The 13232-nt window shown below is 38.6% G+C and overlaps 1 protein-coding gene across 2 annotated transcripts; it reads left to right on the top strand.

Annotated features, from left to right (window-relative positions):
* The first annotated feature begins 2991 nt into the window (after nt 1-2991).
* Nucleotides 2992-12820, top strand: LOC145477876 (uncharacterized). 2 transcript variants are annotated; one of them, XM_081455735.1, is made up of 4 exons: nt 2992-3061; nt 4519-4596; nt 8893-11819; nt 12316-12820. In XM_081455735.1, exons 3-4 carry the CDS (start codon nt 8920-8922, stop codon nt 12347-12349), a joined length of 2934 nt encoding a protein of 977 aa, XP_081311861.1. In that variant the 5' UTR covers nt 2992-3061; nt 4519-4596; nt 8893-8919; the 3' UTR covers nt 12350-12820. The 2 variants fall into 2 exon arrangements, with proteins under 2 accessions (XP_081311861.1, XP_081311862.1); XM_081455736.1 differs by lacking the exon at nt 4519-4596 and having other exon boundaries at nt 3004-3061.
* Nucleotides 12821-13232: the final 412 nt, after the last annotated feature.

Below are 13232 nucleotides of genomic sequence, written 5' to 3'. Positions count from 1 at the left end.
AAACGCGTGGTTACCCGTACATTTTATGTTATGAAATGGAAGTGGCAAGTCTATTCAACACGTGATTAGTTTCTGGTTGTGAGCAAAATGTATTTAGACTGTATTTTAGCTGAGCCAGAGGTAGGCTGTCAGATACGTTAAAAGCGATTTTGCAACGATATTGTTATTAAAAACATATCAGAAATGTTTTTTTTTGTCACTATTTACCATGTAGTTTAAAGATCTTTTAAATGTGTTTGCTTTTCTGTACGTAAAGGCGAATTCTATGGAAATCTGTGAAGAAATATCATTTCCTTCTTTTTTCAGGAAAATGCTGATGTCAGCATTTTTGTTGAGATTCAAGGCTAATTATCTCGAAAAAATGCTTGGCTACCCACATTTTTCTTTGTGGATTCCAGTAGCCCTTGCAAAGATCAACTTTTTCCGCGTGGTCCTTACCTGGCGCAAAACCCTTGGTATTTAGTAAGCATCGTCCTTAACTTGATACTACATGCGAACAGAGTGAAAGAATTCTCGCAATGTTCACGGCAAGCTAACCTGTTTACAACTGATCGTTTCTATGGTAAACTTGCAAACTAAAACCATTTTGCCTTTTGTGACGTGTTTGTGAGGTCTTGCTCGCGCTGCCGCTCGCGCTTATATGCGCGCACGCGCTAACGGACGTAACACGTTTTCACTCAGGAGGAAAACTGAAATCGTTTACTCTACTAAAATCGCCATAAACCAAGCCATGGCTTACTTAAAACATGCTTGACAACGCCGTCATAAGTTTTATAGCGAAGATTTTCACACCGAAATTATGGATCTGCAGGTCCATCTTGTGGTAAATTTTTGGTCCAAACATGTTGATAGAATTATAGGCCTCAAGCCGTTTGATTAATAACTAGAACATGGGAAAAGGTTCCTTTGAGTTAGTTTTATGTAGTATGGTCTTCTTCCCAAAGAGGTTCCTTAGATGACTCAGTTCTCGCCATAGTCCGCCAGTTGTTGAGTCGCCTCTGTCCTTTCGTAGACCACTGTGTACTAGTCGTTCCTTTCGTGCTGCTGGAAGATGCCGATATTCTCTACCCGGTTCGCTCTTTTGTCGGACGTTTGGCTCGCTAGCGGTGCAAAATGTTCCTCTGTAGAAAGCCGGTACAGTAAATCACCCTGATCTTTATGGACGTACGTTAGTCGGATATCAGTCGGTTTGGTCTTCAGTAAAAATGTACTTTATTGGAACTCGTAAGGATAGCTTGTTTGGTTTCAGTTTTTCTTCTCTTATTGGCGACGTTTTTAAGTAAAGCTTTCTTGAAGGGATTATCTAAAACCCTTGATTACTTTGTCACTGGGTATGCGCTTAAACTAGTTACATGAAGAAGCGTAGAGTGATCTTTATAGAACCATTATTCATGCTAGCGAACTAATTATGCAAATAATGTGTTCTTCTGTAAAATCAAATGCCGATAATTTAAATACGTTGTCTTGTATACAATGTGTATAAAATCTAATACATGAACATAATTCTTAAATTTAACGGTAGTTGAAAACCTTCCAAACCTATAAACAAATCATTAGTAAAATCATATTCAGCTGTGAAACCTGCTCCCTAACTGAAATTTTTTGTGTAAATATACGAGATCGAGTGGGCGTCTGGTTTTCCGGGAATTCGGTCGACGTTTCGACACGTTTCCCCAAGATAAAAACGGCTTCAAAATATCATGAAAGGTTACGGAGGCAAAAATATAACCGACAACCTCAATTAAAATTCAGTTATGTGGTAAAATTTAATTATCAAAGTCTATGTATAATTCTGCATCATTTCTCCCAGCCATAAATCATGCGATCAGTTGGCCAAATAAACACGCTGAACTAAATTAAGTAACGACGTTTTATCGACTTCTGGCTTTCGGTTTAATACAAACTAGACGAATGAAGTTCAAAGAAGTTCTTGGATCAGAAACCATACAATTTACGTCAGCGGCGATTCAAAAGGCATGCGATATCCTGCCATCTAACTCAAGCTTAAAATTTTCGGGGAGAAGCTGTTTGAAGTGGTACTGAACAGACTCGATGCAAACTCAAATTAATCAGGATTATTCTCTAATTAATGTGTATCGACACTCTCGTTTTGATCATATCTCCTTTATATCCCAATAAGGCATAGCTATATGGTCCAGTCAATAACAGAACGCCAACAGACCAGCCAACGCTAAAGCAAAACGCCAGCATGCGAACTGGAGTAAAAGAATTGTTCTACAGCGTTTTTCCAATTGAATTTGACAAGACTAAAAAGAAGAACTTTTCCAATCAGCTAGCTTTCCAATTTTAAACCATAGATGTAAAAATAATGCCGAAATGTTACCGAAAAACATTTTTTGCTGCTTGCACTCAAGAAGGAAAACGTTGGGAAAAGCCGCCAAAGTGGTCCTCAAAGATGGCGGACTGTGAAATTGAGGCCATGTGATCGCACACACGCCATTTAAGGCTGCCTCTTGCTATGTATTATATAGATGCTTGGCTTGATAGACTCCGTTATCACACTTTTTCATCAAGCATTTCTTAAGTTCGACAAGAGCAGGCTACGTTGAGGGTTCGCCGCAAAAAAAATCAGTTCCTTTTGCTCATTGTTAAGTTTGAGCGATAAATTTCCTTTCAGGTTCCTTGATTCTCAATCATTCTATTTAATCACATATTTGGCAAGACACTTTGCGGAGTTTCTATTAACACCTCTGCAGTTAAGCGGTGTGACAACCAGGTTGTGTTTCTAGTGTCTAGCAACTTTATTTCGTGATTTCAACATTATTTACCCCACCGCAGAACGTCTTCGTCCAAAATTCCAAAACGAAGTCATTCATTTTCCAAATGTCATCAATGTCATCGATGTGCAAATATTGCTTAAGTGGCCAATGATCTCACCAGCAGATTTCATTTTCTAATTTCCCGAAGGAACGGATGACCTTGAGAATGACAGTGTCCTGATATTTTACTTTCAAAAGCAAACAGTATAAAATGAATTTCACAGTAACGTTCACTCTAGTCAAGAAATACGAGCCGGCCTTCAGTCTTCAACATTGCCCTGGTGAGTAGAACTTAGCTTGTAATGTTATGTGTTTTTGTCAATGCCACTAAATATTAATATTAAATAAGGCAAGTTATTGTGTCGTCGAGATATACATCTACAAATTAGCAGCTGTATATCTAAGTGAAATGCAGCCGAAAAGTCCAGGAATAAACTCACGACAATAGCTTATTCACTCATGTGATTTAAAAAACATCCTGTAAGAAAGCCTGCGCTAAAAGCCATTCTTCTAAAACATTTAAGATATTTTGAGCAAAGCAAATTTATTGTACGTAAAAAATGTTTTCTATAATTTTCAGAATTATTGTCTAGCACGCAATTTCTTAACTCGCTGTCGCATAAATGAGCTTAACTGACAAGCATACATTTCAGTTCTGAAGTGTTTATTCCTGCACAAAATGGTTCCGCTGCCGTGGAACATCGTTGAACGGTGTACAATAAAGTATGATGCTCCCTAATTATGATTTTAAATTTTCGAGCGTTTTCTTCACGAGGGCCCAGCTATCGCTAAGACTATGATTTCCCTTCAAAACGACCACCCACATTTTGTGAGGGAATTGTATCTGGCGTGGCTTTTTGAGTGACCGGTAACAGACAAAAAGCATAAATACAGAGCGCGGGAAAACTCCCCTGTTCGCAGGTTATTATGACATGGCAAACTGGGCTATGAAAATGAAACGGAAAATTCTGATTGGTTCCATGTGCTGCCCTAAATATACGGTAGCCTGTCGTTTCTCCAAGAACCGTTTCGCCCGAAAAAAACAGTCGATTCGCCCGGACCAAAAATTAGTTCGGCTGAGGTTTTATTGACACAAATTAGGGAGTAGTTTGCGCTGAAATGTGTTTCATTTTCTATATTCCTTCCTCAATATACTTGTCGGGGTGGTAATCGGTCGTTTCGCCAACGTATGAAGTCGACTCGCCAATGTCCTGGATCAGTTCGCCTATGCTTGTAAGTCATTTCGCCAACGTCTACAATACTTTTTTGGAAAAAAAAATTGAGATGTGTTTACAAATTACCAGAGGAATAAAATGTCGCCTTTGATGTAAGATGACATGGGTGTCCATAGATTAATGTGGACTGCGAGCAATCTCTGTTTTGCTCGAAAATCCGTGGGAAAGAAAGCGAAACGGGAGAATGTGCAAGCGTAATGGCGAGACTGACATACGAGCGGCGAGCGGCGAATACGGAGCCCATTAAGTGCCAATAAATTACACTTCCAATTTGAAATCTGCCCTGAAGTTTTGCCCGCGTTCTGTCGTTTTTCAATTTTCTTTGTTGAAAAAAAGGAAAGAGTTAGCTGATATGGTTGTAAACCGTTACCCGGTGAACCACGCATTGTTTTGTGAGAAAAAAAATAGTGTCCAAGGAAAGAGAAGAGTGGACAGTTAGTTTCATGTTTTTGTTACAGTTCAAATGAGTATATGCAATCAATTTCTTGACTGTTACATGTTAGCAAACCGCAAACAGAGCTACAGTGCGGACCGTTGAGTTGGACCGTTCACAGATCAGTTTCGTTAAGAGAGGATTAAGGGTAAGAAAATTAATCTCTCGTGTAGGTATCAACCGTTTTCAAGTTATTTTAAGATATGGTACCCAGTTCTCCCGAGAATAATGATACCGCGCGTATTGCGTAGATGTGTTCTTGGAAAAGGAAAAAGGCGCATAAAAGTACAATGAAAGATGCTCTCCCTGACAGGCTCCGTACGCGCATCGTGTACAAATTTTCTTGTGCAAGCTGTAATGCTTGTTACGTTGGCGAAACAAGCCGACATTTCTCCACGCGCGTGCACGAGCACTTGTCATCGGACAGATCTTCTCACGTTTATAAGCATTTGCAGGCTTCAGAGTCGTGCCGTACCTCTTGTAACTTAGACTGCTTCAAGGTCTTAAACTGCACCTACCAAGTACCAAGTTAAGCTTAAGGAGTCTATGTACATCAAGTGGGAAAAGCCTGACCTTAATTAACAGGTCAAACACATCGATTTGACGCTTTCCCTATAGCTGCACGCGCACGCGCATCTTTTAATTCCATTAACTTCGAAATTTATCTAGCGTATTGTTTTCCAATGCAATGTAACGTAGGATTTGTAACAGGCACGTTTTAAATCACTGTAAACTTTCAAAACCGTCACACTGACGATGACGGATGTACCGTCGAAACATGTTTGTGAAAATTAAAAAAGTCGTATTATTTTTGAAAATTTCTACATTTTTGCTGCTGTCTCGACCATTTGGAACAATGAAAAACATTTTTATACAAGAAAAATGGATACTTCGATTAACTTTTGATCCTGGGTTAGCGTTAACCGGCTTTCGAACAACCCGGCCCAGCTGGGTGACCATCTCCTAGACTCCTATAATGAAGCGTTTGATAAAGGAAAAATGTCAATCTCTCAAATCTCACTAGTACCAAAAGGTGAGAGCTACCTGGTCGAATTAACAACTTGGCGTCCAATTACACTTCCAAATGTCGACTGTTAAATACTAGCAAGAACAATTGCGAAAAGAATTGAACTCAAATTACCCAAATTAATATTTTCAGATCAAACTGGATTTGTCAAAGGAAGGTTTATTGGTCAAAACGTAAGATATCTCAATGACGTTATGGAATACACTGAACTAAACAAAATTCCAGGAATTATGGTACTTATAGATTTCGAGAAAGCATTTGATACGTTAGAATGGCAATTCCTTCATCGATAATACGCTAAAATGTCTCAATTTTGGTCCAAACCTGAGGACCTGGATCTCTGTGATGTACTCGGATGTAGAAAGCGGAATAATAAACGGAGGTTACGTTACAAATTACTTTAAGGTATCCCGAGATGTTCGACAAGGCTGTCCCTTGAGTCCTATTCTTTTTATATTATCCGCAAAACTACTAGCGCATAAGATACGTCAAAATAGCAAGAGTAAGGGAATAAAGCTCCCAAATAATGTTGAAATAAAACTAAGCCAATTTTCTGATGACACGACCGTTATCTGTAAGGAGATTGAATCACTAAAGGAAAATATAACGATTTTAAACAAATTTGCCGAAATCTCAGGCCTCAAATTGAACAGAAAGAAGACCAAAGGTATCTGGATTGGACCGCAGAAGAAGAATAAAACTAAACCCCAAGCAATAGACATAACTAATGAACCAACTAAAACACTGGGAATCTATATTTCGGACAATCGTGATGAGAGTAACGTCCAAAGCATTTTCGTCAAAATTCAAAAAATGGAAACAAAATTAAATATCTGGCTGTCTCGATTAAATATTTGGCTGTCTCGTCTACAAGATCTTCTTAAGAATACTGGAAAATATCTATCTTGTGAAGAAAGAGTGCAAGGATTACAATACATCCTATTTACGCCAACATTCTTGAAACTGGTGTGAGCGGCAAGAACAAAAGACTGTTTCTGGAATCCTTGCACTCTTTCTTAGACAAAAACTCCGTAAATGAAAGAGCACCCTTCCCAAGGGTTTACGCGTCACTGCTTGCCTCCCTAGGGGGCAACGAACAATAACGTCCCAGCTTATTAAAATTCTGTGAATCGCGCGAAATCATCATTCTCTGAAGAAGACCGCAGAAGGCGGTCGAAAATTTAAGAGACAATTTTACTTTTTTAGATCTGTTTTAAACGTTTTTTAATCAATTCAAACAAAAACTAAATATACAATGGAAAATCGAAAATAAGGGGAAATTGAATAGCTAGATCCTGATAACCAGCAACCAGCACTGCGCGACCCTATTAACAAATGTAATTTTAATCAATCATAGAAATCTATGCTAAATTTCGTTAAGTGAATACTGTAATTATAAATTATACTGTACTCTAGGCAGCGTGCCGCAACAAGTGTAAGCTTTCTGTTGTTTTTTAATAATAATTATTATTTTGTAATTTGTGTACTTGTATTATTTTCTATAGTTTCTGACATCTTTTTGTAGCTGTAGTGTAAGTTTAATTGTAATTGTTGTAATTGTTTGAGCAATTTAAAAAAAAAAATAATCCTGGGTTGGCGTTAACCGCCTTTCGAATAACCCGGCCCAGCTGAGTAAAATGTGCGTTGCAGGATTGGCTTTTGTCAGACCCTCCAGGGATTTATAAAACCTGGAGTGATGTAACATGGATCGAGAGGTTACCTTAGGAGCAAGACCTACATGAGGGATTAACTTTCCTACCCTTTATGCTCTTGGTTTCTTGGCTTTTTCCAAACATTGAACAAAAGAAAACAGTCGGTTGTTAAGATCATTTCCCAGTATTGCATTTCGCATCCTTACTGGGCATAATTTATGGCGTCATTAATTTAATTAGCGCGCGTTCGTGCACGCGTACATTGAAAACATGGCGGATTTGCCTTGATATTGAGTTCTGTCAGTTGAAAAATGGCTATAGCTCACCAACGAGCTCGGGCACCCCAAATTTTTTTCCAGTCATTTTAATCAACTAATCATTAACTTTGCGTCAGAAAAGACTGATCTGATTTCTATTGTTGAAAATTGAATGAATAAGGAAAATAGCAGCTGCACTGTAGTCTTTTCTTTTCAATATTATGCAGTTTGATAGCCGTGGCAAGCAATTTGGTTCCAATATTTTAACAAGGATTCAGCTGTCTGTAAAAATCAAACTTAAAAAGTTTATTTGTGTCCGACACAAGTATTGACTGTAGTTTGAGGCGTGTTTTCACGAGTCTGGGCTCACAAAGAGTTTACAATAACTTGGAATGCGTTCTTGTAATAAGCATTAAAGAACGCTAAAATGGGACATTTTCAATGCCTCACTGCTCCGTCCTTAACGAGCCTGGGCACCCTCCTTTTTATTTTATAATTAAAGTTCTCATATGATAAATATTCATTGGACAAAGTTTGAACAAAAATCTATGTGCAGTTTTATTCCAGGGAAATTACCTTAAGTAGGAAGCCTTTTTTCTCCATATTTGGCGAAAAACTGAACTTAACCAAATACAGACATTAATAAATTCGAACTTAAACTTAAATAAACTGAAATTACAACAAGACGAAAAACAGCAAAAATAGAAAGGAAAACGAGACTACTTACAAGATCTGTACCACACTCCGGAACTGACAACGACTGAATACAACTAAAAGAACTACAACGCTATAAAACGGAATTTTGAACTAAAAGAATAAACTTAACGAGGTTACGTGATAAACAATAGACGATTACATAACACGACGCGAAAAAACTAATTTGCATTTAAAAACTGCACAAAAAAGGTACGCAAAAATTAACCTTTAACAACAAACCCAAACCAAAAAAGAAAAGTCGACCAAAAACGGAAAAATTTAAGTCTCGCGGCTACACCTGATCAAACCTAGTTATTTGCACTTACTTATTTTCTAGAGTTTAAATCACTCCTATAGGAAGCATTAAGTAAATAGTAAGCAACTGATCGCCCACCGAGTTCGTGACAGATAACCAGTAGGTACGCGAAAATTAAACCAATCACAAACGAGAATTTTGTTCAAGATACAATTACTCTCTAAATTGTACCACACGAGCTCCAGTTAGTAATTAATCGTATCAATGATAAATCTCGAGATTCCCGAAAAGACTTTTAAGACCATAGCAGTAGAGGCAATCTTATCTTGCATCTTAGTTGACGTTTACTTTCTTATTCTTGTTTTACCAAAATATTTCGAAGAAAAAGGTAGCGAAAGTTACTTTTATGGCGCGTCCTCAGCTTGCGAACCATGGATAGAAACATAAATGATGAGCGGATTTGGAAAGTTGATTTGTTTGCCTAACATTGACTTTCCCGGGTCTTTGCGCTTTTGACAAAACCATAACATAATGCTGGAAAACTTTTTTTTTTCAGATTCAAGATTTACAAAAAGAAGGCGTCATGAATAACATAGAAGAAACTATAGAAGCCATGATGATTAGCTTCTGGTGTGTATGGTTGCCTATTTTCCTTCTCAAGACCGCTCGTGCTTTAAAAGCCATCGAGTTATGCAAGGAGAGCTTGGTTTTGCTAAATGAACTGAGTGTAGAAAAACAATTAATCAAAACAATTTATGAAGCAATCTATGTAACAATGTTCAGCGCGTACTATCGAATCAGCGACAACACAAATGCAATAACATGCGGCAGGAAACTTCTCGCTATTTGTCGCGACTGTGGTGATACAGACGGAGAAGGGACATGTGGTATGGCACTGGCAAAGGTGTATTTGACTCAAAGTATGTATGCCGAGGCAAAAGAACTTTATGAGAGGACAAACATTATCATGAGAGAAATTGGTGATATAGCAGGAGAAGCGTTATCTTATGGAAGCCTTGGAAATATGTTTGTATCTCTTGGTCAATATCTAAAGGCTAAAGAATATTTCGAGAAAGCGCTTGCAATCAAAATGGAAATTGGTGACAGAGCAGGAGAAGCGTCAAGTTATGGAAAACTTGGAACTGTGTTTATATCTCTTGGTCAATATGCCAAAGCTGAAGAACATTATGAGAAATCACTTGCAATCAGAATGAAAATTGGTGACAAAGAGGGAGAAGCGACAGCTTACGGAAACCTAGGAACTGTGTTTGGATCTCGCGGTGAATATGTCAAAGCTAAAGAATATCTGGAGACAGCGCTTGCGATCAAGATAGAAATTGGTGATAGAGAAGGAGAAGCGTCATTTTATGGAAACCTTGGAAATGTGTTTCAATCCCTTGGTCAATATGTCAAAGCTGAAGAATATTACCAGAAAGCACTTGCAATCACGAAGAAACTTGGTGACAAAGAGGGAGAAGCAAAAAATTATTGTAACATAGGGCGTTTGTTTCATACTCTTGTCGAGTATGTGAAAGCTCAGGAGTATCTTGAAAAAGCACTGAAGATCAGAATGGAAATCGGTGACAGGCCAGGAGAAGCAGAAGTTTACGCAAATCTAGGGGCATTGTCTAAATCTCTTCGAAAATACAGAAAAAGTAAAGAATGTTATGACAAAGCACTCGCAATCTTTAGTGAAATTGGAGGCAAAGCAGGAGAAGCAACTGTTTATGAACATCTAGGCTGTTTGTTTAAATCTCTTGGCGATAATGTCAAAGCTAAAGAATATTTTGAGAAATCTCTTGCTATCACACTTCAAACTGGTGACAGAAAACAAGAAGCAATAAATTACCATCGCCTGGGATCTATGTTCCTAACACTTGATAAATATGTCATGGCTGAAAAATATTTTGAGAAGGCACTTTCATTAGTTAAACATAGTGGGTATGCCGAAATTGAGCTTGAGTGCTATTTGTCTCTGACATTGACAAAACTTAAACAAGAAAAGTCCCAGGAAGCCTTTTCCTATATATCTCAAAGTGTGAAGAAATGCGAAGATTTGCGAGATGTTAATGCAGAAAGTGATCACATCAAGATATCATTAGCAGACAAGTACAGTGTCCCCTACCAGTTGCTCAGTAAATCTTTTTGTGCCGCTGGAAATCCCAGGAATGCCCTCAATGTTGTAGAGCTTGGACGGGCTAGAGCCCTAGCAGACTTGATGGCAACTCAGTACTCTGCTGAAAAACACACATCAGCTGACCCACAAACAAGGACTGGCATTGAAAATGTCATGAAGAACGAAAGTAATTTCACCTGTCTATACATTTCGTATAATACTCAAGAAGTATTTTTGTGGCTTCTCGAGAAGAGTGGAGCCATTCATTTCCGAAATATTAGAGTGGAGAAAAAGACCCTTCACACCAGATTGGCAAAGGTTGCTAGAAATTTGGATGAATTTTTTGCTATCATGACTGAAAGCTTCCGCAGCTTTGGAATTTTACCGGAAGAGATTTGTGAAGATCGATCTTTAAATGACATAAATATTGAGCCGAAACTCGAATCTTGTCAGGAAGAGGGTTTTGAACGTTTACGGCGAGGAAAGGATAAGGATGATCCCGAACCGAGTCTACGGTTGTTCTACGAAATGTTGATCAATCCCGTGTCCGACCTACTTGACGAGCCTGAGGTCCTCATTGTTCCTGATCGCGGCTTGTACCGTGTTCCATTTCCAGCTTTACTCAATGAAAGTGGAAAGTATTTATCAGAGACTTTCAGAATCCGCATTGCTCCTTCTTTGACGACTCAAAAGCTCATACAGGACAGTCCTGCAGACTATCACAGTCAGACTGGTGCTCTGGTAGTAGGTGATCCTGATGTTGGTGAGGTGATTTACAGGGAATGTGTCAATAAGAACTTCGTACCATTGCCTGGTGCAAGAAAGGAAGCAGAGATGATTGGGCAACTACTAAGCGTTCAGCCTTTGTTAGGACAACAAGCAACGAAGCAAGCGGTACTTGAGAGGATACGCTCAGTGGGTCTGATACATATTGCTGCACATGGTAATGCTGAAAGAGGAGAAATTGCTCTTGCTCCTGCTGGCTTGACTACTGAGACTCCACAAGAAGACGACTACCTTTTGAAAATGTCTGACATTTCACAAGTGCAATTGCGAGCCAAACTGGTGGTACTAAGCTGTTGTCACAGTGGTCGTGGACAAATTAGAGCCGAGGGAGTTGTGGGAATCGCTCGTGCGTTCTTAGGATCCGGTGCACGCTCAGTGTTGGTGGCACTGTGGGCTCTGGAGGACAGGGCAACAGAGCAGTCGATGAGTCACTTCTACGAGCACCTTGTTCGCGGGGTAAGTGTCAGTGAGTGTCTTCATGAGGCCATGAAGTGGATGAGAGAGCACGGTTTTAGCAAGGTTCACGAGTGGGCACCGTTTATGCTGATTGGGGATAACGTGTCATTTGCTTTTCCAAAAAGGTAAGTAATGGCAAAGAGAAAAACAAACCTAATACGATCTTTTATTTCGTTGCAAAAAAACAAACTCAGAATGGAATCTTACACACTGTGCTGGGGCATTAATAAACAGAAGCTTCACATCACTAATAATAATGTGAGTTCCTGTTGTTTGGAGAATTTTTGGGGATAAAAAAAATTTTAGTGTTTTGATTTGACATTTAATCCTTTGATCTATACCTACATTGTTTACATTTTGTAACTTGTGCCCAATACTAAGATATTAAAATCATTTTTTTAAGAGCTTCTTGCTGCTGAAAAACAGTGTTAAGAAACAAAACTAACCTTCCAGTCAAATAGGGTTTTCCTGTTACGTTTTGGACCTGTTGCTATTTTATAAGTTAAAGTTGAGTTTATTTTATTAAGTACAGGAAAGCGCTAACGAGAAATCTGTTACATATTGTGCAGGTCAATTTACATCAACTTTCTTATTTTTTGTTTCTTTGTCTCTTTGTTGCAGGATTAAGACCACATCAATGAAGGACTCTATGTAGACCAACATCAAGCCAATGAGCTAAGAACCTTCTGCAAGGACAGTGTTCATTTCTCTCAAGCAGCAAAGAAACCTTTTTTATTGAATGAGTTTTATTTAACAAATAAAGAAGCCTGAGCCGTGTATTACACTGTGATAAAACGTGACGGGCATTATAGAACATAAGGGAAATGTAGAAAACACGAGCCGCAGGCGAGTGTTTTCTACATTTCTTGAGTGTTCTCAAATGTCCGGAGTGTTTTACCACAGTGTAATATACGGCTTAGGCTTCTTCATTTGCCTTATGATATAGATTCTTACACGCGCAAAACAATAAAACACGCTTTTTCTATGCTTTATACTCTGATTTATTATATGGCTGTGTCTCACAAAGACTGGGAACTACCCAATTCACGAATTTGATTGGCTGAAATCGATATCGACCGCGGTCTAGATTTTCCCATCTAGACCGGCATCTAGCTAGACCGGTTTCATTTTGCGTTGAAAAAGTAGCAAACTAAAATGCAAAAATGTTCCCCATTTCTTTTATTTTCTTCTCAATCATTTACGGAAGTGCCAAAAAGCTTGATAACAAAAAAAAAGTAAAGAGGACGAGCAAATTTCGGCAGGTTTAAGTTAAGCTCATCGCCGTTCGCAAGCAAACTGTCAGCAAACCTGTTCCATTAAACGAATTAAAGTTTTCTTCTTTACCATATAATAAACATCTCATTAAATAACCGAGCTAATTCGGTCTGTATGGGAGAATCGTGACCTCGGTCAAGATTCTCCCATACAGACCTCCAGCTCGGTTAATAAGAGCTAAAAAACATAGGTTTTTAACCAATCAAGGCGCGCGCAGGGTCCTAGCTATATTATAATATGTAATAAGAATAATAATTAATGAT

Source organism: Orbicella franksi, chromosome 2 (genome assembly GCF_964199315.1).
Source record: "Orbicella franksi chromosome 2, jaOrbFran1.1, whole genome shotgun sequence".
Taxonomy (NCBI): Eukaryota; Metazoa; Cnidaria; class Anthozoa; order Scleractinia; family Merulinidae; genus Orbicella; species Orbicella franksi.
Note: the sequence above shows the minus strand (reverse complement) of the source record. Positions and strands in the feature narration are given on the sequence as shown.